Raw genomic sequence first — 24,751 nt, forward strand, 5'->3', positions numbered from 1 at the left:
GGGAGGAAACAGCAGTTCACAGCACAGGGTTGGTGCATTAGCTGAGAAGAGGGGGCATTCCTGCCCCAGATACGAGCCCCTTGCTAAACAAGAGAACCACACATGCTCCTCCAGAGGGTGAGGATGTAAACTCACCATGTACCAGGCTTCCCTTGTAGCTCAGTCGGTAAAGGATCAGCCTGCAGTGCAGGAGACCTGGGTTCAATCCCTGGGTTGGGAAGATCCCCTGCAGAAGGAAATGGCAATCCACTCCAGTATCCTTTGCCTGGAAAATCTCATGGACAGAGGAGCCTGGTGGGCTGCAGTCCATGGGGTCGCAAAGAGTCGGACACAACTGAGTGACTAACACTTCCTTGTGTACTAGGCAGGGGCTTCCCAGGTGACTCAGTGGTAAAGAATCTACCTGCCAGTGCAGGAGATGCAGGAGACGTGGGTTCAAACCCTGGATCAGGAAGTTCCCCTGGAGGAAGAAATGGCAACCCACTCCAATATTCTTGCCTGAAAAACTCCGTGGACAGAGGAGCCTGGCAGGCTATAGCCCATGGTATTGCAAAGAGTCAAGTATGACTGAGCAACTGAGCACACACACACACACACACACACACACACACACACACACATGTTCTAGGCACCGTGGCCCTGGCCTCTCTTGATACATAAGGCACGCTCCCTCCTTGAAGGTATTTTGATACAGGTATCAAGAAAGGTGGTCCTTGTGATAAGGAATCTGCCTGCCAATGCAAGAGACACAGGTTCAATCCCTGGGTCGGGAAGATCCCCAAGAGGAGGAAATGGCAACCCACTCCAGTATTCTTGCCTGGAGAATCCCCGTGGACAGAGGAGCCTGGCAGGCTACAGCCAATGGGGTCACAAAAAATTGGACACAACTGAGCACACACACAAAGAGATGAAGAAATGATGTACAAACACCAAACCTTTAAGTAGGGAAAAAGCAACAACAACTAGTAAGAACTTGTTACTCTTTGTGACCCCATATACAGACCATGAAATTCTCCAGGCCAGAATCCTGGAGTGGGTAGCTGTTCCCTTCTCCAGGGGATCTTCCCAACCAGGAATCTAACCGAGGTCTCCCACATTGCAGGCAGTTTCTTTACCAGCTGAGCCATCAGGGAAGCCCAGGAATACTGGAGTGGGGAGCCTATCCCTGCTCCATCAGATCTTCCTGAACCTAGGAATCAAACCAGGGTCTCCTGCACTGCAAGTGGATTCTTTACCACCTGATGATGGTTGATTCTTACTATGGATAATGAAACCAAGTCCCCCAAAAGACTGAATCAGTCCAGCTACATTCACACTGCTGGTATCTGGTGAATGCCATCCAGCTTATTTTGACAGATGGAATTCAGAGCTGGGAAAAAGTAGGCTATTTTTGGCCTACAAGCTGTATTTTGTTTATCACCATCCTGATTCTTAGAGGCACATTATCTCACAGAACTTGATTTCAGGTGTTAACCACAGCACCTTTTTCTTTAATATTCTTGCAGCAAAGCCACAGCTCATCAAGTATAACAATCTCTCATTTTTCTTTAACTTGAAATAGTACTGCTGGACTTCTTAACACTTTTTTTTAATCAATTTTTGTAATTACAATATAAGATAAAGAAACTAAAGCACACAGATGTATATATAAATACATAAACAAATATCCTCCTTAAAAATTTCTAGGACTTCGGCAAGCAGGGAAGAAAAGGGGAGTGCAACTTCCATTTCTGTGTTTTTCTTTTCATCATGGAATACCTAATAAAAATGTTCAGCTTTTTTTTTTTTTTAAGAACAGAGCTTTAAGTCTGTAGTTTGATGTCTTTTTAACTTTCAACCCTGTTGCAGTTACTTAAAATATATGTATGAATAGATACCTGTACACAAATGTCTACAGCCTTGTTGGTTTTTTTATCTCCTGGAGTACTTTCCTTAGAAGTTATTTTCCAAAAATAAAAGTAACTTCCCGTATCTTTGACTGCCTTTCTCATCAAAGGCCATAGTGACTGCTTTTGAATTCTTTTCACTCATTTGCAATTCTAAGACTCTTATGTGGGATAAAGATGCTGATTGCAGCTCCCTCTCCTGTCTTTAGCAGTTTGCTGTTAGTCCGCTTTGCCTGCTACTCTCTGTATTTACAGGGGCCACAGGGTGTGACTCCGTTGCCCCGTTTACTGCCTGTTCATTCTAACGCTGACATTCTATCTTTCCCTCAGCAGTTGTTCTTTGGGACCATAGAAGCCAAGAGAGAGAGGGACAGAGACCATGGAAACCATCTAATGCCATGTCCACGCTTTACAGAGAAGGGATGTAGAAAGGCTATAACTGGACCGGGGTAACCAGCATGGTAGTGATTTATAGATATTGCAGAGGAACTTATGTATGAAAACTCTGAACATAGTAACACCATTAATTTTTTGGTACTTGTGGATAATAAAGGCTTAAAAACCACATCATAATTGCTTTGCCCTTATAGCTTAGAGTTTCTTCATCCTCACAGCATGACCGTGTGCTTCTAACACATCTTAGGACAGATTGAAAAGGTTGAGAGTGGAGGGGTATGCAGTCCCCAGGCTCAGTCCAGGAGAATGGATGATGTGATGCTTTGGAGATTGCAGAGCAGATGAGCAGGGCTTAAGAGGAAGAATCCAGGTAGACAGCTTAAGCCATATGCAGGATACAGGGGTAAGCAGTGGGGACAACTAAGGGCACAACAGCCACGAAAGACAGATCTCAGGGAAAGTGGCTCAGATGGGCACTACCACCAAGGCTCAACCTTGCCTCAGACCCTACTTCTTTTTCTCCCATTAGGAGTATGCATAGAGACACTGACCAGTGAGGAAGCAAATTACCTTGTTTTTTGTTTTTTTGTGTGTGTGTTTTTTTGCCACAAGGCATATGGGATCTTCCCTGACCAGGAATTGAACTCATGTCCCCTGTGTTGGAAGCGCAGAATCTTAACCACTGGACCACCAGGGAAGTCCCGCAAATGACCTTGCTATGATGCACTGGGCTTGGATCCAAACACTGCTGGAGAAAATTCTTTTAAGAGAGTCAGGATTAGTCAGGCATCCCCCCACCAAAGCAGTCCTCTCTGTGCCCACTTTCATTCTCTGCTAGCAAAAAAGGGACCATCCTCTAGACTGACTACCAGACCCTCCTCTGAGGAGAAGAGGATGGGAAGCAGAGAGGCCATGCTGACTTAGGACATGAGGCCCAGTAGGGAAACCAAGGCCTGGGAAACTGTTGTCCAGTGAGACAATGATGCCAAAAAAACTCAGCCTCTGTGTTCAGATGCCAGATTGAATTTTAAAGACAGGGTTTTGTGTGATGTGGAAAAGAATAGGTTTATTGCTTTGCCAGGCAAAGGGGGACACAGTAGCCTCATGGCTCCAAAACTGTGTGTCCCAACGTGGGAGGGTTTGGTGAAGAGTCTTATAGCAATGGTTCAAGGGTAGGCTTGCTAATAAGATTAGGGTGTGTGCAGGACTTGCTCTCCTTTGGCCTCCAGTGGTCTCCTGATAAGCTTCTTGAGGTTATCAAACTCTGATCTTCTCTGGAATGAAGAATGCTAGCATCTTACACTTGTGGGCAGTTTTAGTTCTGTAAGTTCAGTGCAGGTCAGTCACTTAGTCGTGTCCTACTCTTTGCAACCCTATGGACAGCAGTACGCCAGGCTCCTGGAGCTTACTCAAACTCAAGTCCATCAAGTCGATGATGCCATCCAACCATCTCATCCTCTGTTTTCCCCTTCTCCTCCCACCTTCAGTCTTTCCCAGCATCAGGGTCTTGTTCAGTGAGTCACTTCTTCACATCAGGTGGCCAAAATATTGGAGTTTCAGTTTCAACATCAGTCCTTCCAATGAATATTCAGGACTGATTTCCTTTACTATTAACTTGTTGGATCTCCTTGCAGGCCAAGGGACTCTGAAGAGTCTTCTCCAACACCACAGTTCAAAAGCATCAATTATTCAGCACTCAGCTTTCTTTATTATCCAGCTCTCACATTCATACATGACTACTGGAAAAACCATAAATTTAACTAGATGGGCTTTGTTGGCAAAGTAATGTCTCTACTTTTTAATATGCTGTCTAGGTTGGCCATAGCTTTTCTTCCCAAGAGCAAGCGTCTCTTAATTTCATGGCTGCAGTCACTATCTGAAGTGATTTTGAAGCCCCCCAAAATAAAGTCTGTCACTGTTTCCATTGTTTCCCCATCTATTTGCCATGAAGTGATGGGACTGGATACCATGAATGTTGAGTTGTAAGCCAACTTTTTCACTGTCCTCTTTCACTTTAATTGAGAGGCTCTTGAGTTCTTTTTCCCTTTCTGACATAGGGTGGTGTCATCTGCATATCTGAGGTTATTGATATGTCTTCCGGCATTCTTGGTTCCAGCTTGTGTTCCATCCAGCCTGGCATTTCACATGATGTACTCTTCATATAAGTTAAATAAGCAGGGTGACAATATACAGCCTAGATGTACTCCTTTTCCAATTGTGAACCAGTCTGTTGTTCCATGTCCAATTCTCACTGTTGCTTCTTGATCTACATAAAGATTTCTCAGGAAGCAGGTAAGGTAGCCTGGTATTGCCATCTCTTGAATAATTTTCCACAGTTTGTTGTGATCCACACAGTCAAAGGCTTTGGCGTAGTCAATAAAGAAGAAGTAGATGCTTTTCTGGAACTCTCTTGCTTTTTTGATGATCCAGCTGATGTTGGCAATTTGAGCTCCGGTTCCTCTGACTTTTCTAAATCCAGCTTGAACATCTGGAAGTCAATGGTTCATGTACTATTGAAGCCTGACTTGGAGAATTTTGAGGATTACTTTGCTAGCGTGTGAGATGAGTGCAATTGTGTGGTAGTTTGAACATTCTTTGTCATTGCCTTTCTTTGGGATTGGAATGAAAACTGACCTTTTCCAGTCCTGTGGCCACTGCTGAGTTTTCCAAATTTGCTGGCATATTGAGTGCAACACTCTGACAGCATCATCTTTGAGGATTTGAAATAGCTCAACTGGAATTCCATCATCTCCATTAGCTTTGTTTGTAGTGATGCTTCGTAAGGCCCACTTGACTTTGCATTCCAGGATGTCTGGCTCTAGGTGAGTGATCACACCATCATGGTTACCTGAGTCATGAAGATCTTTTTTGTACAGTTCTTCTGTGTATTCTTGCCACCTCTTCTTAATATCTTCTGCTTCTGTTAGGTCCATACCATTTCTGTCCTTTATTGAGCCCATCTTTGCATGAAATGTTCCCTTGGTATCTCTAATTTTCTTGAAGAGATCTCTGGTCTTTCCTTTTCTATTGTTTTCCTCTCTTTCTTTGCATTGATCACTGAGAAAGGCTTTCTTAATTCTCCTTGCTATTCTTTGGAACGCTGAATTCAAATGGATATATCTTTCCTTTTCTCCTTTGCCTTTCACTTCTCTTCTTTTCTCAGCTATTTGTAAGGCCTCCTCAGACAATCATTTTGCCTTTTTGCATTTCTTTTTCTTGGAATGGTCTTGATAACTGTCTCCTGTACAGTGTCACAAACCTCTGTCCATAGTTTTTCAGGCACTCTATCAGATCTAATCCCTTGAATCTATTTGTCACTTCTACTGTGTTATCATATGGGGTTTGATTTAGGTCGTATGTGAATGTTCTAGTGGTTTCCCTACTTTCTTCAATTTAAGTCTGAGCCACAGTCAGCTCCTGGTCTTGTTTTTGCTGACATATTGAGTGCAGCACTTTAATTACATCATCTTTTAGGATTTGAAATAGTTCAACTGGATTTCCATCACCTTCACTGGCTTTGTTTGTAGCCATGCTTCCTAAGGCCCACTTGAGGTCTTGTTTTAGTTCTGTAAAGGTATTTAGTTTGGGGGGCTCCAAAATCACTGCAGATGGTGACTGAAGCCATGAAACTAAAAGGTGCTTGCTCCTTGGAAGAAAAGTTATGACCAACCTAGACAGCATATTAAAAAGCAGAGACATTACTTTGCCAGCAAAGGTCCGTCTGACTTTGTCAGCTATGGTTTTTCCAGTAGTCATGTATGGATGTGAGAGACTGTAAAGAAAGCTGAGCGCCAAACAATTGATGCTTTTAAACTGTGGGGTTGGAGAAGACTCTTGAGAGTCTTGGACAGCAAGGAGATCCAACCAGTTCATCCTAAAGGAAATCAGTCCCGAATAGTCATTGGAAGGACTGATGCTGATTCTGAAACTCTTAATACTTTGGCCACCTGATGCAAAGAGCTGACTCATCTGAAAGGGCCCTGATGCTGGTAAAGATTGAAGGTGGGAGGAGAAGGGGACGACAGAGGATGAGATCGTTGGATGGCATCACCAACTCAATGGCTATGAGTTTGAGTAAACTCCGCCAGTTGGTGATGGACAGAGAGCCCTGGTATGCTGCAGTCCATGGGGTTGCAGAGAGTCGGACAGGAATGCGCGACTAAACTGAATTGAAAGGTATTATTATATGTGTCCCTTGAGGAGAAACCAAGACCCTGCCCCAAGGCTGCACTGTTGTTTCTCGGCTGCTCCTCTTTTGCCTCCACCTCTCCTCCCTTCCCTGATTAGCAACTTTTTGAATCCTTTGGAACTCAGGGAAGGTCAGGGAGGCTGGAATCTTTGCCCAACAAACAAGAAACGGGTCAGAAAGGCTTCGGTGTCCAGGAGCCCCACAGGGTCCTGGTCCACTTTAAGAAGAGTATACAACAGTGCTTCCCACATGGCACTGGTAGTAAAGAACCTGCCTGCCAGTGCAGGAAACAGGAGAGATGTGGGTTCAATCCCTGGGTCAGGAACCCCCTGGAGGAGGACATGGCAACCCACTCCAGTGTTCTTGCCTGGAGAATCCCACGAACAGAGGAGCCTGGAGGGCTGCAGTCCACAGGGTCACAAAGAGTCGGACACGGCTAAACCAACTTAGCATACACGCACACACATGCAACGGAGCAGCTTAGAGCAAACCCAGGGGGCCAGCATCATGGATTGGGAAGCAGGAGTAGGGAAGGGCAGAAATGTTCTAGAAACTTCTCGCCTTAAGCAGGATCAATCCAGGACCTAAAGCTTCAGGAGACCTGGAAGTAGGAGTCCTGGAGGATCAGGGGAAGACCCGGACAGTCCTGGAAATAGAGACAATCATCCCAGGCCTCTTTACGTTCTCTCAATGAGCTAAAAGTCAGCTGACATTTTCCAGTGACCTAGGCTACTAAGATGAATGTGTGTGTCATTTACAGGTGACTGCAGTGATGGCTATCAGCTTGTGAATCTATACACTGTCTTTATGATTGAGTAAAGCAATTTGGTATCTTCCTCATGACAGTTTTGGTATGTTCTTCATGACGAGCTCTTGGTTTTTGAGAGAGAAAAAAGATAAATTAAATGTTGTTATATATTTCTATATATGTCTTATGTCTTCTGTGTAAGAGAAATGGTAATGAGAATTAGAGGAAGTACATATATCCTTTGAAATTAACTAAGGAAATAATGGAGCAAACTGGAAAGTCCTGGGCTTTGAAACCATGCCTACTCCCCAGGACAGTGATGGGGCCTGGGCACAGGTGCTGCAAGGAAGCACAGTCCAGAGGCAGAGCTCAGAGGCCCCTGTGATCTGGACAGAACATCGATGGTGGTCTTAGAGATCATCAAGGGACAGGTAGACTCTTGAGAAAGGCAAGTGTCAGAGCCCCAGTCTTCAGCTGGACTTCAGAGGGAACCAGGGTTATAGGAATTGGAAAGTGTTAGTCACTCAGCCATGTCCAATTCTGTGCAACCCCATGGGCTGTAGCCCAGCAGGCTCCTCTGTCCCTGGGATTCTCCAGCAAGAATGCTGGAGTCGGTAGCCATTCCCTTCTCCAGGGGATCTTCCTGACCCAGGGATGGAACCCAGGTTGCATTGCAGGCAGATTCTTTATCACCTCAGCCACCAGGGAAGGCCCTGCAGGAATGTGAGTGTGTAAGAGCTCGGGGTACAGTGCAGACTCCAGAATAGGCAGTGGGACATATGGGAAGGAGGCATAAACCCAGGTAACAGAAAGCGAACCTGAGGCACAAGCATAGTTAGAAGAGAAGTGGCTTAACTCCGAGATCCCAGGTTTAGAGTAGAGGGACCGGATCCTTGCTGCTCAAAGTCAAATTTGGAGTGGACAGGGCTGAATGCAGCCGGAGGAGAGAGGCTTCGTTACTGCCCCCATTTTACAGAGGGGAGGCTTAACGCTTCATGAGGCTGGCTAACCCCGGGTCTTGCAGTCAGGGTCTGGGAAGACCTGCTGGACCCAGCAGTCTGCTCCTAGAGTAGTACTGTGCTTCCTGATCCCCATCCCTAAAGGCATAACCTTGGGGAAGACCAGAAGCTTTGTTCAGGCATGGTGCTAGGCTTTTTAAATACACCACCACATTTATTCTTGATAATCCCCGGGGAGATCAGTTTTGTTCCTCTCCCTTTATGGATGAGAAAATACAAGACTGAATGGCTGGCTCAGTGTCACACAGCTGATAAGTGGCAGAGTCTGGATTTTCGCCACATGTTTCTGACTCCAAACCCCATTACTACATTAGGAACTGTTAATACAGTTAACAGGCTTCCTTGTCCTGAATTTTGGCTGTAAGTAAGGACTAAGCTGTCCTCTAAATGGGAAATTCTTTGATTTTAAGCAATTTATTCAAATGAGGAAATGTACAAAGTTATAATGTATAAGTCCAAAGCTTTCTCAGAAAGCAAATTGAGATATTTTTGTGCATGTTGAGATTGCCAGATTGCTTCTGCACAATTTGCCAGATGAGCACGGGTTCTTGTAAGACCTGGGTTTGAATCCTGGGATCACCTCTGGCCATGTGAAGCACTGAACACAGCTGCTTATTTCCTTGTCCAGGACAGGAGGATAGTATTACCTGTTAGGAAGGTTATCATAAACATTAAATAAGGAGAGCATATAACTTTCCCAGCCTGGGAGCTTGGAACATACAGACACACAACAAGCATTAGTCTTCTTCAGTTCTGTCTCATTCTATCTGTCGTATTTCACGGCTCCTGCCCACTCTTAGGATTGGGTTCATCATCCTGCCCTGCCTTTCTTATTCTCAGCCAACAGAATGAATGAAATCTGATCATGAAAAACCTAGCACACAGGAGTTTTCACTGCCACAGGGCTGGGCACATGTATGCTTTGAAGTCTGGGGTCTAGAGGTATGTTTGGATCAGGCAAAAAGAGGTGGATTACGCAGTATGGAAGTTTGCCGTCCTTAGCACACTTCAGCTGAGGCTTGGACTTGCAGGTACAACTATCTTCAGGCAGTTTTTTGTCCATCTGTCAGAGTGGTTAGTGATGTTTCCATGTAAGACTTATGCATTACAAGGCAGTGTTTTCCACTGCAGAGATCCTGTTTCTGTTCTGTATGACCCTCTAGGTATAAATATCTAAAGGATGCTTCTAATATGTCTGAAGCCATAGAAAGAACAAGTGCTGTAACAAAAGAATTCCAAGTATGAATCCCTGCTAAGCTAGTCACGTGATTTAAATTTTTTTTTTAATTTATTATTATTTAGTTCTGGCTGTGGTGGATCGTTGTTGCTGCGTGTGGGCTTCCTCTAGTTGCAGCACGTGGGGTCCACCTGCTTGTTATGGTCCGGGGGCTTCTCACTGCGGTGGTTTCTCTCGTTGTGGAACATGGGCTCTGGGGTGCAGGCTTAGTCGCCCCCCCAGCGTTTTGCATCTTCCCGGACCAGGTATCTAACTGGTGTCCCCTGCATTGGCAGGCTGTTCATAACCACTGGGCAACCAGGGAAGCCCCTAGTCACATGACTTAACCTTTCTGTGTGTCTGTTGACCAAATGGAGATAACAGGACCAATCTCACAAGGCCTCCTCCCCATAGGATTTTAAATCACAGATTAAATTATATGATTGGGAAAGCACCTGTCACATAACAGGAATTCAACAAATGTTAGTTCCCTGCCCACTGCCCTGAATAGCATATTAGTTTATCTAGATAACAGATGTTTTTGCATAGTCAAATACAACTAGGTTAAATTCCTGCTATTAAATGTGTAGGATGCAAGTCATGCCTCCTAAAAAATACATAAATGTTCCTTGTTCCATGGTGATAAGTTACTTGTCTTTTCTTATTACGCATCATAATAACATGTTTCTCAGGGTTAAAAGCATATAGCACTTGGCTTTTGTCGTACAGTATTTTCTTTGATTATCTTTTACTAAAATAGGCAGCAGGCCTAAAATTTAAATCAGTATAATTAGAAGTTTTATATATTTTTTTCTTTTTTTTTTTTTGATGAAAAACTTAACACCTTTCACACTGAGAAAAATGTTTATCTGGGACTCTTGTGCTGACCCACATGGGAAGAACTCTTATAATACCACAGGGAAAAAAATATAAGTCCATTTTGACTTCTAAATTAAAATCTTAGACTCCCCAGATCACAGCTTCAAAAGATCTGTGTTTAAAGGTGGCAGAGGCAACCTGTACTTACTTCTCAAGTGAGTTTTTTCCCCGCCTCTGGCGTTTTAAAGCCTGTTAATCCAGGCTCCCTCATAAAGCTCAGCGGTGGGAGATCATTGTTCATTGGTTTATTATGGGCAGACCAGACTGGTTTCAACTGAGCAGAGGAAGTTAATTATCAAATGTTTTAGCTGGCTTGAACAATGAGTAACCAGTTCTTGTTGGACACCCTCTGGCTCACCAGGCAACATTATAAGATGGGGGTGGGGCTAGGGGGGATGAGAACTCACCCATCAGAATCTGCTATGCGGGAATTTGCTGGGACTGCCCTAATCTGTTTCCCAGGTTGTTCCAACCAGTTCAAGAGCAGTTAAACAAGGTTATGTAAGTGTCATGTGATGTAGCCCAAAATAGTGACTGCAAACACAGACTGCTGTTGCTGGGCAGTTGTCGAATGCTTTAAAAAAAAGAAGTCCTCCAGCTGGACAACAAATGGACCTCTGAACGTGAAAAGGAGTTTTTTTTAATTTTTATTTTTAATTGAAGGATAATTGCTGTACAGTGTTGATTTCTGCTCTGCATCAGCATGAATCAGCCATCGGTGTGCATACGTCCCCTCCCTCGTGAGCCTTCCTCTACCCTTTCCCACCCCTCCAGGTTATCACAGAGCCCCAGTTAGAGCTCCCTGAGTCATCCGGCAAATACATATGGTACTGGATATGCTTCCATGCTACTCTCTCCATTCATCTCACCCTCTCCTTCCTGCCCCCACCTTGTCCATAAGTCTGTTCTCTATGTCTGCATCTCCACTGCTTCCCCGAAAATAGGTTCATCATCTTTCTAGAGTCCATGTATATGCTTTAATATACAATATTTGTTTTTCTCTTTCTGACTTCTAAATGTGAAACGGAGATTTAAGCAAGAAGTTCATTTTAAAAGGAATTTGGTCAAAGTGCCTTTCTGAGGCTGAAAATGCATGACATGTTTGGAAAAGCATATGCTGTTGCTGCTGCTGCTGCTGCTAAGTCGCTTCAGTCGTGTCCGACTCTGTGCGATCCCATAGATGGCAGCCCACCAGGCTCCCCTGTCCCTGGGATTCTCCAGGCAAGAACACTGGAGTGGGTTGCCATTTCAAGATCTGGTTATTCTAAAGCACCCGTCAGGGGTAGTTCAGTGAAAAGGATTCTTTAAAAGTTTGGTTTGCCATTAAAATGCTTATGTTCTTATGTTTTAAGGAATGGCAACAACAAAACCATCAGGTTTGCTCATGGCTTCGGGCGTATAACAAAGTTATTGAGCAATATTTCACTCAGAGACTGATAAATATTAAACTATTTCATGTTACTGTCCCTCTTAGTTAAATTCTGTGGTAGCTTCAAGGTGTGAAAAAGAAAATTACATTTCACGTAGCACAGTAAGCATGAAAATAGGTTTTAAAGGAAAACAAGATTCTGTGGTGAAATGTAGTTGACAGTTTGTTTGTTTTTTTTTTTTTGAGGGAAACAAAAACAACAGAAAAAGGTTTAAAATCTGCCTTAACTGTCATCAAGAATTTGCACCCTAAGATGTGGATTCCCACAGCGATCACACCAACTGCGTTGCCTGCCTTTTAAGAAGCTGTGGATTCGGGGAGAGGGTGGGCGGAGATCCTGAAGCAGGCTTCCCAGGAGGTGGGCGGAGGGGACCGTGGAATCCTGGGCACAGAATTTGTGCTTGGGAGGCCACCAGGTCCTGTGCTTGAGATCTGGGTCTCAGAGCCTTGGTTCTTTCGTCATCTCCAAGGGACCTGCGAAATAGCCCTGCTTTTTTCCCCACCTGGATTCTGAGCAAACCGAAAATTAAAGAAGTGGTGGGTGGAAGGGAAAATAGAAACTTTTTTTGTTGTTTGGTAAATAAGTTGAAGGATATGGCTTAATGGTAAGAGCGGGAAAAAAAAAAAAAAAAGCAACCGAGGGAGGGCCCTCCTGCCTGTGTCCCAGATTTAGATGCAGGGACAGGCAGTGGCACCAGGTCATGGTGGGGCCCCCAGGACTAGAGGCCGTGCCTACTCCCCGAGGGAGTCCTCCCGGACGAGGAAGAGAATGGTGCTGAAGCAGGCAAGTCAGACCTTAGACGCACTAGTCAAGGCAGAGAGAGTAAGGCAGACAGAGAGGGGCCCTAGGTGTGGCTTTCACGGAGCTGCCTCTGCCTGGTAGGAAGCACTGGGCTGGGGATGGGGGCAGAGGCCATCCCCTCTGGGATGCCCAGTCTAATCCCCAGGCATGGCTTTTCTGGGAGGATGGGAAAGGACCTGGCATGCTAGACAGGGCCAGATATCAATATTCAGTGAGATGAGAAGTCATTTTGTTATTCAAGATGTAGAATTTGGAGCATCCTGTTCAGTTGAAAATCACTTTTATTCTCTGCCTGGTGAAATCCCTGCTCCTAAGATTGAGTTCAACCACCTTCTCCATGCCTCGTTCTTTAAAGATTCTAAAAGGTATTCGTGGGCTTTCCTGGTGGCTCAGTGGTCAAGAATCTGCCTGCCAAGCAGGAGACGCAGCTTTGATCCCTGGGTTGGGAAGATCCCCTGGAGAAGGGCATGGCAACCATGGTATTCTTGCCTGGAGAATCCCATGGAGGAGCCTAATAGGGCTACAGTCCATGGGGTCATAAAGAGTTGGACACGACTGAGTGACTAAACAACACCACCACCAAAAGATATTTTGTTGTTTTTCAGGCTTCTAGAACGTGGTTCTTTCCATATCTAATTTGACCTGAGAACTTCAGTATTTTACTTGGTAAAAGGGGGCAGCCTTGATTATCAGCCTTGCGTAGTTCCCAGGTGGAAGAAAAGGAGATGGGGTATTTCCTAGATGATGTGGTTAGAGGCACAGATCGTTGCTAAGGACCTGAAAGAGGTGTGTGTGTCCATAGACAGTGCTAAATATGAGATTAGTGAAGCCAGAGAAGAGCAAAGATAGGACTCCTTCCTGAGGTCAGAAAGAGCTGGGAGGGGGATGACGATTCACAGGTGCTGTCCCAAACTAGGGCTGAATGTCCACCTCGGTCAGCCAGCCTTAGGATGCCTGCAGCCTTAGGACCTCTCTAAGGATGGTGCTTGTGATACAGGACTGACCTACGTGTCTGTACATATGAAGTGGAATACAGATATGCACAGTGACCAATCTTCTGACTTTTTCCACTTTCTTAAAATAAGCCTTGAAATACATTGTTGTTAACCCCAATAATAATACTAAAACACCAATAGTAAAAACACCAGTGAAGATAATGACCCAGTGTTACTGTATCAGATGCCCCTGATGCACACTGGGCTTGCATTTCCCCAAATGGCAGTCAGTTTTGCTCAGCACATCCTTGAGCCCTGTCTCCCTACCTCTCTCCCCTCTCTGAGCTCCAGAGGCTCAGTGTCACTTTGAATAAAAAAGAGTTTGGACTTAAGAGTTTTAAGTAGTGAAGGGCCCGAAAAGGCCTTTAATCAGAAGAATGAGCTAATCAGATGTGTGATTCAGAAGGCTCACTGTCCAGACTGGGCTCATGGCCCCGGGTGGCTGCTTAGAGGAGACCTGGGGGTCCAGGGGGTGCCTCCTGGATCACTGCTGGGTACAAAGTGGAGGACTGCACCAGGGAGCCTCCCTGGCATTCATTTCAACCACAATAGCTCTGCTTTTCTGGGTTTAACAAATTGAGGTCTGAGTAAGAGTTAATTTTTTTTTTTTTTTTTTAGAAAGCTTTTGAAGGTTAAGACTTCTTTGATTTAGAAATGGGGAAATAGTAGAGGCAGGTAGACTCGTTACTAGTCCCTTGATATAATAAAGATAATATGGAATAATGGATGAAGACAGCAGTAACACGTGACACTAGCAATAGTACAGGGTAACAACTGTGACCAACCTGGACAGCGTATTCAAAAGCAGAGACATTGCTTTGCCAACAAAGGTATGCCTAGTCAAGGCTATGGTTTTTCCAGTGGTCATGTATGGATGTGAGAGTTGGGCTATAAAGAAAGCTGAGCACCAAAGAATGATGCTTTTGAACTGTGTTGTTGGAGAAGACTCTTGAGAGTCCTCTGGACTGCAAGGAGATCCAGCCAGGCCATTCTAAAGGAGATCAGTCCTGGATGTTCATTGGAAGGACTGATGTTGAAGCTGAAACTCCAATACTTAGGCCACCTGATGCGAAGAGCTGACTCATTTGAAAAGACCCTGATGCTGGGAACGATTGAGGGCAGGAGGAGAAGGGGACGACAGAGGATGAGATGGTTGGATGGCTTCACTGACTCAATGGACATGAGTTTGAGCAAACTCCAGGAGTTGGTGATGGACAGGGAGGCCTGGCGTGCTGCAGTTCATGGGGTCGCAAAGAGTTGGACACAACTGAGCGACTGAACTGAACTGAACTGCTACCACCAGTCATTGCGCCCTTACTGGGGGCCTGTGACGGTTCCCAGTGTCACGTGTGGTGTACTCGTCCTCAGGGGAACTCGTGAGGTAGACACCTAGATGATTCCCATTTAACAAAGGATGAAACTGATGGACAGAAAGGTTGTGTCACTCGTCTGAGGTCATACAAATAGTAAGCAAGACTCCAAACTCCAGAAGTTTAACCAAAAGAGCCTGAGAAAAAGGGCAAAGGTCCTGGTGAACATGGAGAGGATTCAGGGAAAGCTTGAGGGAAGGATTGTGGGGATCTTGTGAGGATTTCAGGGAGCGGGGTGTAAACCAGGCGGCTCCTGATTGGGGCCACTGGTCGAAGCTTTAAGGATAAGGATTTGAGGAGGCTGGAAGGGGGCTGTGTGAGTCGTAGGGTTGTGAAGCTTAAAGTGTCGGGCGTTGGGGTTGGGTATTCCACAGGTACGTGCTTATGTGGGTCTGAACCCCAGAACGCAAGAGAGGGCCCAGGAGCCCAAGGGGCACTGCCAGCCCCGGGTCGTCCTCTCATCACCGGCATGTGTAGATGCCGCCGGCTCCTCTGAGCCCCTGCCCTCCTGGGCGTCCACCCGCCAGAGCAGTTGCTCACTGAACATGAAGTTGTGTCTCTGCCTTCCCTGTGCTCATCCTTTGCTGGGGGTGCCTGATGTCTGTCCTCTCCATGTTTCAGACCCACAACATTCTTCAAGACTTATGTCAGATGCGTTCTCCTTCTATAAACCTTCCTCATCTACCCATTCAGGTATAATCTTTTCTGCCTTTAAAGTCACAGAAGTACCATATGATTCCTCTTAATCATTTAAAATTTTCCAGCCTTTAGAAAGTAAGGTCTTGGAAGAAATGGACCATGTGTTGCTTCTTTATATCTTGGTTTAGCTATCTCTGCTGAATGGAATTAAATCATCGTCTGGGAACTCACTTTAAATCACAGACATAGAAAACAAACTTACCATCTCCAAAGGGGAGTTTGGGATTAACATATACACACTACTGTATATAAAGCAGATAACTAACAAGGACCTAATGTATAGTACAGGGAGCTATACTCAGTATTTTGCAATAACCTACTAGGGGAAAGAATCTCAAAAATAAATATATGTACATATAACTGAATCATTTTGCTGTATACCTGAAACTGACATGACATTGGAAATCAACTGTACTCCAATAAAATCAATCAATCCCAGAACCTCTTTTTGCTCTTTGCAAGGGTCTTTATTTTTGGGGGGCTCCAAAATAACTGCAAATGGTGACTGTAGCCATGAAATTAAAAGATGCTTACTCCTTGGAAGGAAAGTTATGACCAACCTAGATAGCATATTCAAAAGCAGAGACATTCCTTTGCCAACAAAGGTCCGTCTAGTCAAGGCTATGGTTTTTCCTCTGGTCATGTATGGATGTGAGAGTTGGACTGTGAAGAAGGCTGAGCGCCGAGGAATTGATGCTTTTGAAGTGTGGTGGTGGAGAAGACTCTTGAGAGTCCCTTGGACTTCAAGGAGATCCAACCAGTCCATCCTAAAGGAGATCAGTCCTGGGTGTTCATTGGAAGGACTGTTGCTAAAGCTGAAACTCCAATCCTTCAGCCACCTTATGTGAAGAGCTGACTCATTTGAAAAGACCCTGATGCTGGGAAAGATTGAGGGCAGGAGGAGAAGGGGACAACAGAGGATGAGATGGTTGGATGGCATCACCAACTCAGTGGACATGAGTTTGAGTGAACTCCGGGAGTTGGTGATGGACAGCGGGTGCTGCAGTTCATGGGGTGGCCAAGAGTCGGAGACGACTGAGCGACTGAACTGAACTGAACTGGAGGGTCTTCTGTTCTCAGTTTGCTTGCTGCTAAGTATCTGCTATCCTTACCAGGCACAATGGAGTTCAGTCTCCCAGATTCACCTTTCGTCTGCCCCCGAATATGTGTGCCTACTGTTTGGGTATTAAGTCGTAACAGGAAACAAGCAGGGGAGATGAGGAACAATAATTCAAGGGAGCTACAGCTTTCCAGCATCTTACACAGCTCTTACAGTTTGAAGCACTACTCTAGAATTCTTAGCTGAGTTGCAGACAGCTCAGAAAGTCCTGGCTTTTTGTCCTGTGCTGACCTTAAAGGACACGACTGAGTAACTGAACTGAACTAACCTTAAAGGATATAGTTCTCCATTCTCACAGCCAGCCTTTAGAAAACTTTCAGGCTTGAAGATGAGATCAGAGCTGAGTAGTATTTGTCCAGTCTCAAGTGGACACTTTTCATCTAGAAGCCTTCCTAATTCAGTGGTCATATTTGCTTCCAACAGGAAATCCTTTTCTTATATTTAATTAAGGTTTGACTGTGTTTGTTCTTTGGAATTTCTCATACCATTTTTTTTTTTGAAAGACTGAGCTAACCAAATGAATGATGGATGATAACTATCACCTTTTTATTCTAAGTCCTTACCTCAGGCCAGGCATTGCACTTCTTGTTTATGTATATTAATTTGAATCCATCCAGCAACCTAGTAGGGCTTCCCAGATGGTGCTGGTGGTAAAGAACCTGCCTGCCAGTGCTGGAGAGGTAAGAGACGCAGGAGATCACTTAGAGGAGGAAATGGCAACCTACTCCAGTATTCTTACCTGGAGAATTCCATGGACAGAGGAGCCTAATGGACTGTTACAGTCCATGGGGTTGCAAAAGTATTGGACACAACTGAGTGGCTTAGTACAACAATCTATAAAGTAGGCATTACTGTGCCCATTTCATAGATCAGGAAACTGAGGTTCAGAGCCATTCAACTGTTTTTGGCAAAGAAGCTCATAGTTCCCTATTGACTGAGGTGGGATTGGTATCCAGGGGTATCTGGTTACAAAGTCATCCCTTCCCCCGGGTCTTTTCCTTGCTGCCTTCCATGTTTCCACCTTTTCCATTCTAGCATTATTGATGCTTTGAGACAAGATCCCTGTGTTATACAATCTGTATTTTCTCATAGGGGATCAGCCCAAGTATAACAAAAATTTGTTTCTTGATTTCAAAGTAATTGACAGTTTTAAAAGACACTGTATTGGGTTCGGTAACTTTTTAAAGAATAAAATTTAAGCAATGTTAAAAGCAATGTCATTGTTGAAAAAAGCAGAATTATTCTGCAATTAAAAGCAATATCATAGTTGAAAAAACAGGAAAATTGATACTTTTTAAAATTTTGGAACTCAAGTTTGGTTGTTTGGGATTTTGTTTTTTGTTGTTTTTTTTTATTTTATTTTTTTTAATTTAATTTAATTTTTAAACTTTACATAATTGTATTAGTTTTGCCAAATATCAAAATGAATCCGCCACAGGTATACATGTGTTCCCCATCCTGAACCCTCGTACCCTCCTCCCTCCCCATACCATCCCTCTGATGCACGATACGGGATTTTGTTTTTTTTAAGTCTGTATTTCCCCTTTGATATGAGTACTTGTTTCCCTGTAAATTAATATTGTACTAACTAATCTTCCTGGTGCCCCATCCAAATTTACTCTAACCTTGGCAGCTTTCTATTTTCAAGAATGGCTTCCTTTTCTCCTAAAAGTAACCACTCCCTCAGGCAGGAGGTACCTTGAACTGGTACAACAGATGGATGAGTGACTGAAGTTCCCTGAGCCCTGCTGGACAGAATCGTTTTCTTAAACAAGATGCTTTTACATCTAAATGACTCTGCAATGGCTATAATTTAAGGCAGCCTAACCAATGTCAGGATTGGGGGCAGGAGCAGAAAGGGACGACAGAGGATGAGATGGCTGGATGGCATCACTGACTCAATGGACGTGAGTCTGAGTGAACTCCGGGAGTTGGTGATGGACAGGGAGGCCTGGCGTGCTGCAATTCATGGGGTCGCAGAGTTGGACACGACTGAGCAACTGAACTGAACTGAATCAATGTCAGTGGACGGTGATGTGAGCCTTACAGTAAAAGTATTTAAAACTTAGGACACCAAGAAGGCACGTGTCTCTGGCTTGGGATTCTGACCCTGCTTTAAGCTGTTTCTGCCTTTCACAGAATCCTCTACTGCCTTCTTGCGAGCCCTCCGAGGTCTTTTTCTAAACTCTTACGTGCGTAGACTTCCCCTCTAAATTGTTATATGTGAATATGGTGCTGGAGATGGGACAGAAATGATGCGTGTATTATATGGGTCTTTTGTAAACCAGCGCGTTGTAAGCCAGTAGGTCATTACTGCAGGTTTGTGTCTATATACAACATTCCAAAAGAACGTAAAAGTTCTGTTTGTCAGGCAGGATACTCTTTGTACCGTATCTCTACTTTCTCAATCAGTTTGTAGACTAATACTCCATAGTGTTTCTCCGAGAGTGCCTTAGTGCCTGAGGATGGATGCTTAGCCCGTTTGTGTAAAAGTTTTACTTTAAAGGAATATTTTGGATTTTTTCAATCATATCCCATTTATTTTAAGCTTTTATTTCTATGTTGTGAAAATATGCATTTTTTTCCCTTTGGAGTATCGGTTACAGTGCTTGCTACCAGGTAGCTAGACCAAACTTTCCCTAAATTTTTATGAGGAAAAAATGATCCCCTCTAAGCTTTAATTTATTTGCCTTCCATTTTGGGGGGTACGGATTCTTGAATATGTATGGACATTATTAGGGTACTGACATTGACAAAATAGGTTATGGGTTTCTAGGCTTAGGGGTGGAGTGGTCACTGGATTATATTCTTTATTAAAATAGCCAGAGATGTTGATTTCTTTCCTAAAAAATACATTAGTTGCTGGTAGCTTCTCAATAATGTTTTGAAAAGTTTAGCTATTTATAGAAAGGGCCCTCACCTTCATCCATTAAAATTTGTCCCTCAAAAAGCAATAATTTAAGTAGTTTAATACTTCTGAGAGGAAGTAATAGAAGGTTGAATCTTATGTTCTCATCTCCCTTTATGGAGGTAGTCTTCAGTGAGGTTCCTCATTTGTTTCTAGCTCTTTGAGTTCTGACAAGAGGTAAGCTTACAATTCTAGTCTCCCTTGTGCTTGAGTGGGGTCATTGGACTAAATCTGAGCAGTCAAGGGTGAGTTGCCCACTCTAGGCTGGAGCGGTGGGTTTCCTAGGTCAGACTCGGAAGCTCCTCTGCCCTGACTCCCAGCACTCACTGTGCTGGCTGTTCCCGTCAGCCTGGGGCCACAGGGAACAGAATTCCCAGCCTGTCTGCTGATGCCTGATTGATCTGTACCAAAACCCAACTTTTAGCTTGGTTTATTTTTCTCTCTTGGTTTTTTCTTTCTCATTGATCTCTATACTATAATTTTACTCCTTCTATTTGATTTGCTTTTAGTTTTTATGTTTTCTAGTTTTTTAAGCTAGAATCTTCAGTCATCAATTTTAAACCCTTCTCCTTTCTTAGACTAAGTATATGAAGCTAAAAGTTCTACAAGGACTGCTTAAATGTATTTAATAAGTTTTATGTTTTCGTTATCATTCATTTTGAAATCTTTGCTAATTTCACTTGTGATTTCTTCATTGACCCATAAATTTTTTGAAGTATGTTGCTTAATTATCAAATATGGGACTTGTCTATATATCATTTTGTTGTGTGATTTCTAATTTGGTTCCTTTTGTGGCCAGCAAATATATTGTACATGATTTCAATCCTTTCAGAATTTTAAATTTGTTTTATAGCTTAGACTATGTGTGTCTCAGTGAATACTTCTTGTATACTTGAAAAAAACATGTGTATTGTTCAGTTATGTGCCTAAGTGTTAATTGATCCAAGATGTTTGAAAATCTCCTGTATCCTCACTGATTTTCTACATAGTGGTTATTCTATCAATTGCTGAGAGAGGGGTTTTTAAACCTCCAACTATGATTTTGGACTAACCTTTATTTGCCTTAATCCTGACAATTTTCTTTTGTGTGTGTGTGTGTGTATAATAAAGTTTTATTAAAGTATAAAGGAGATAGGGAAAGCTTCTGACATAGACATCAGAAGGGGGCAGAAAGAATACCTGCCTGCCAGTCTTTGGCTGGATGTTATATAGTTTAAAAAGTAAAAGTAAAAAGTCGCTCAGTTGTGTTCGACTCTGCAACCCCATGGACTGTAGCCTACCAGGCTCCTCCATCCATGGGATTCTCCAGGCAAGGATACTGGCGTGGGTTGCCATTTCCTTCTCCAGGTGACAATTTTCACCTGATGAATTTTGAAACTCTGTTGTTAAGTGCGTTGATATTAGGGCTGCTTGTATCCCAGCTTAATAACTACGAGTGGTAGTTTTTATCTTTTGTGATACTTTTCTCTTGAAGTCTACTTTGTCTGACTTTAATGTAGCCACATCAGCTTTCTTATGCTTACATTTTTTCATTGTATATATATTTTCCTTTTTTTTAACATTCACCCTATATGTACTTTTCTATTTAAAATGCATCATAACACATGCTTAAGTACTGTCTTTTTTAAAAAATTCAGTCTCCCATCTTTGACTTTTAACTGGAGTGTTTAAACCATTTACATTTAGTGTAACTGTTTCTGCACTTGAACTTCTCTCTCTTACCTGAGTGTTTCTTTGTGTTTTCCTCCTTTACTTGTTCCTCTGTTTTTTCTTTTCTGTCCTTTCTGGGTTGAGTATCTTTAGTATGCCATTTTATATCTTTATTGTCCCTTAAACTATACTTGGTGTTTTTATTCTGCTGGCTGCTTAGGGTAGTATTTCTCAAACATTAATATACATCAGAATCACATGAAGAGTTACATAAAACACAGATTTCTAGGTCCCACTCCAAAATTTCTGAACTAGCAGGTCTGAAATTGGGTTTATGGATTTTAATTTCTGATAAATTATTAGGTAATGCTGATGCTGCTTGTCCAGAGCAAGAAAATCATTGCTTGAGGGATTACAAGATGTACTCTTAACTTATCATAGTCTACCCTGAATAATTTATGCCATTTCAAGTACAGTGTAAGAAACTTAGAGCAGTAAAATTTCATGTATATCTTTTCTTGTACTCTGTACTATGCTTTTAGATATTTCACATATACATTTTATAAATCCCATAATACACATTTACTTTGTTTTAAACAGTCATTTGACTTTTGAATTTAAGAAAAGAAAGAACATTTCTCTAAAATTTAGCTGTCCTTCATTTCTAATTCTTTCCTGTACATCCAGATTTCAAATTTCTCTCTGATATCATTTCCCTTTAGCATAGAACTTTCTTTTTTATTTCTTATAATGTGATTCTATTATCAGCCAATTATCTTCACTTCAGTTTATCCAAAAATGTCTTTATTTTACCTTCATTTTGAGAAATGTTTTCACTGGTGCTACTGAATTTTAAAATAATTGTATGTTGCTATCTGGCCTTGATTGTTACAAAGAATCAGTTTTTACTCTACCTTTATTCCCCTTTACATACTGTAATTGTTTATTTATTTATTTATTTATTTTTTGCTTTGTTCTGGCTGCTTTAAAAATTTTTTTATATTTGTTTTCAGCAATTTAACTATGTTGTACCTTAGCGGTTTTCTTTGTATTTATCTCTTGGGGCATTTGCTAAAATTGTTGTTTTAGTCAATTTGGAAATTTCTATATATTATTTTCTGACGTATTCTCTTTCTGGGACTGCTACTACAAGTATGTTAAATTACTTAATGCCACCACATAGGCCATAAGTACCTTGTTCTTTTAGCTTTTAATTCTTTTCTCTTTGTGCTTTAATTTTTATGATTTATTTATATGTCTTTAATTTCACTGATTTTTGTGTCCAGTATATTGTTAATTTCAACCCAAAATGTTTTGTCCTCAATAGTATATTTTACAGTTCTTTGATTTCAGTTTGTTTTTATAGTGTCAAAATCTCTTCTGAGAATTCCCATTTCTTTCTTTTCTTTTTTTCTTATTTTCTTGTGCTGTCTAAAATATCAATTTTAAAATCCTTATCTGCTAGTTTCATACTCTGGATCATCTGTGAGTCTGTTTCTACTGACTCAGTTTTCTTTTGACTCTGGTTTGTATTTTTCTAGTAATTATTATTGTATTCTAGACATTCTGGAGACTCCAGGTTCTGTTATATTTCTCTGAAGAATATTGCATTTTAATCTAGTAGTCAAATTACTGACAGAACATTTTGAACTTACAGGGCCTTTGCTGTATGATTTTTTAGGGAGGATCTGTTTTTGTTATACCTTTAACCCTAAAATTAATGCCTTAATCCTGGGATACATTGTTTCCTCCTAAGGCAGGGACCTTCTAGAATTTCAATGGAAAGCCTAAGGAAATGGAAAGATTGAGTCCTTCTAATTTAGTGAGATTCAAACTCTTTCTCCTTGTGATTGATAGTAACTAAAATACCCTGCTTAACTGTTTAAAGCATTAAATTCTTTCACCTTTTGACTCTTTGGAGTCTCATGCTCAATTCAGAGGTCAGCTGAAAATTTGAGAGGAGTTAATATATCCACACCTCATGATATCCCCTTCTTTCTGGACTGTCTATCCATTTTCAATTTTTGTGGTTTGGTTGCTAAGTCATGTGTGAGTCTTTGCAACCCCATGGACTGTAGCCCTACAAGGCTCCTCTGCCCGTGGGATTTCCCAGGCAAGAGTACTGGGGTGAGTTGCCATTTCCTTCTCCAGGGGATCTTCCTGACCCAGGGATCGAACCCACATCTCCTGCGTCTCCTGAATTACAGGCAGACTCTTAACTGGAAAATCCCATGGACGGAGGAGCCTGGTAGGCTGCAGTGCATGGGGTCGCTAGGAGTCGGACATGACTGAGCAACTTCACTTTCACTTTTCACTTTCATGCATTGGAGAAGGAAATGGCAACCCACTCCAGTGTTCTTGCCTGGAAAATCCCAGGGACAGGGGAGCCTGGTGGGCTGCTGTCCAAGGGGTCACACAGAGTCGGACACAACTGAAGCAACTTAGCAGCAGCAGCAGCAGGAGATTTATCTGATTCAAGTTATTCTACTAGTAAAACTGAAATTCTTCCCCTAATGGACATGTAAGTGGAATGAGAAATCTTTGTTTCCTTTACCGCTAACATTTTTTATCCATAGGATTATTCCTGTGGCTATATATTCTGACTAAAATAGAGCTATTAACTTGCATAGAGGCCATCTCAGAGAACCTCCAGTTGAAAGTGGTAGTGTCTGCTACTTCTGTTCTATCTCCTTAAGACATAACCTTCAGATTAATATTTGTAAAATACACCTGTGGACTTCACATCCTGTAAGCAAGAATCTCATCACCTGCTGAATAAAATGAGTTTCATTCAAAGCCTCCACTGTCCAGCCTATGTTAACATTGTAGTAGAAAATTACTTACCTTCGAAAGCCTGGGTTATGACTTATTCTGGATTAGCTATTTTTATACCAGGAGAGCACAGTGTTCTTTTAAAGACATGATCAAAAGTTTTTTAAGTCTTCTAAACGCAATCTCTTATTTTCATTGTGGTTTTTTGATTGTTTATTTTATCAATATAGATTACTGGACGGGATACACACTGCCTATTTGTGTAGGTGTGATTCAGATCTTTCATGTTTACAGATTTAAAAACACAAATGAACAAATGACAGATAAAACTAGTACGGCATTCCCACAGCTGGCCTTTGAACTCTCCCATCCGGTTCGGATGGGAGATGAATTGGTGATTGTGACCAATTTCTGGTTTCTACTAACTGGTAGAAACCAGATACAATAATTCAGTGTATGTGGAAGGACATTTTTTGCAGCTCTTACAGTAACGTGAATTTTTAAAAGGTGTTCATTAAAAAGAAATCCCCGTAGTACAATCCTAACTCTTAGAAGTCTGTTTTTGAACACTCAGAAAGAGAAGTTTTCTAGTGTGTGCATTGGACAGTGGCCATTTCTTATGCATTATTGTATGCTTACCGCTAAGAGACTTTGTCATATTTTATCATGGATT

General features: G+C 42.5%; 1 protein-coding gene across 25 annotated transcripts in view; it reads left to right on the forward strand.

Annotated features, from left to right (window-relative positions):
- The window catches only part of NR3C2 (nuclear receptor subfamily 3 group C member 2), a 457,363-nt gene that overhangs the window by 290,828 nt on the left and 141,784 nt on the right, over nt 1-24,751 (forward strand). Inside the window, exon 4 of one of the 25 annotated variants that reach the window (XM_086346430.1) lies at nt 11,949-12,389. The exons of 21 other annotated variants lie outside the window; for them this stretch is intronic. In XM_086346430.1, coding sequence (XP_086202556.1) covers nt 11,949-11,977 — 29 coding nt within the window. In that variant the 3' untranslated portion in view covers nt 11,978-12,389. Of the gene's footprint in view, nt 1-2,216; nt 11,536-11,948; nt 12,390-24,751 lie in introns of those variants that run through there. 3 more of the 25 variants (XM_086346425.1, XM_086346421.1, XM_086346422.1) reach the window with 3 other exon arrangements.

This window comes from Bos grunniens, chromosome 17 (assembly GCF_055505025.1).
Source record: "Bos grunniens cultivar Pamir isolate PY7600 chromosome 17, Bosgru_T2T1.0, whole genome shotgun sequence".
NCBI lineage: Eukaryota > Metazoa > Chordata > Mammalia > Artiodactyla > Bovidae > Bos > Bos grunniens.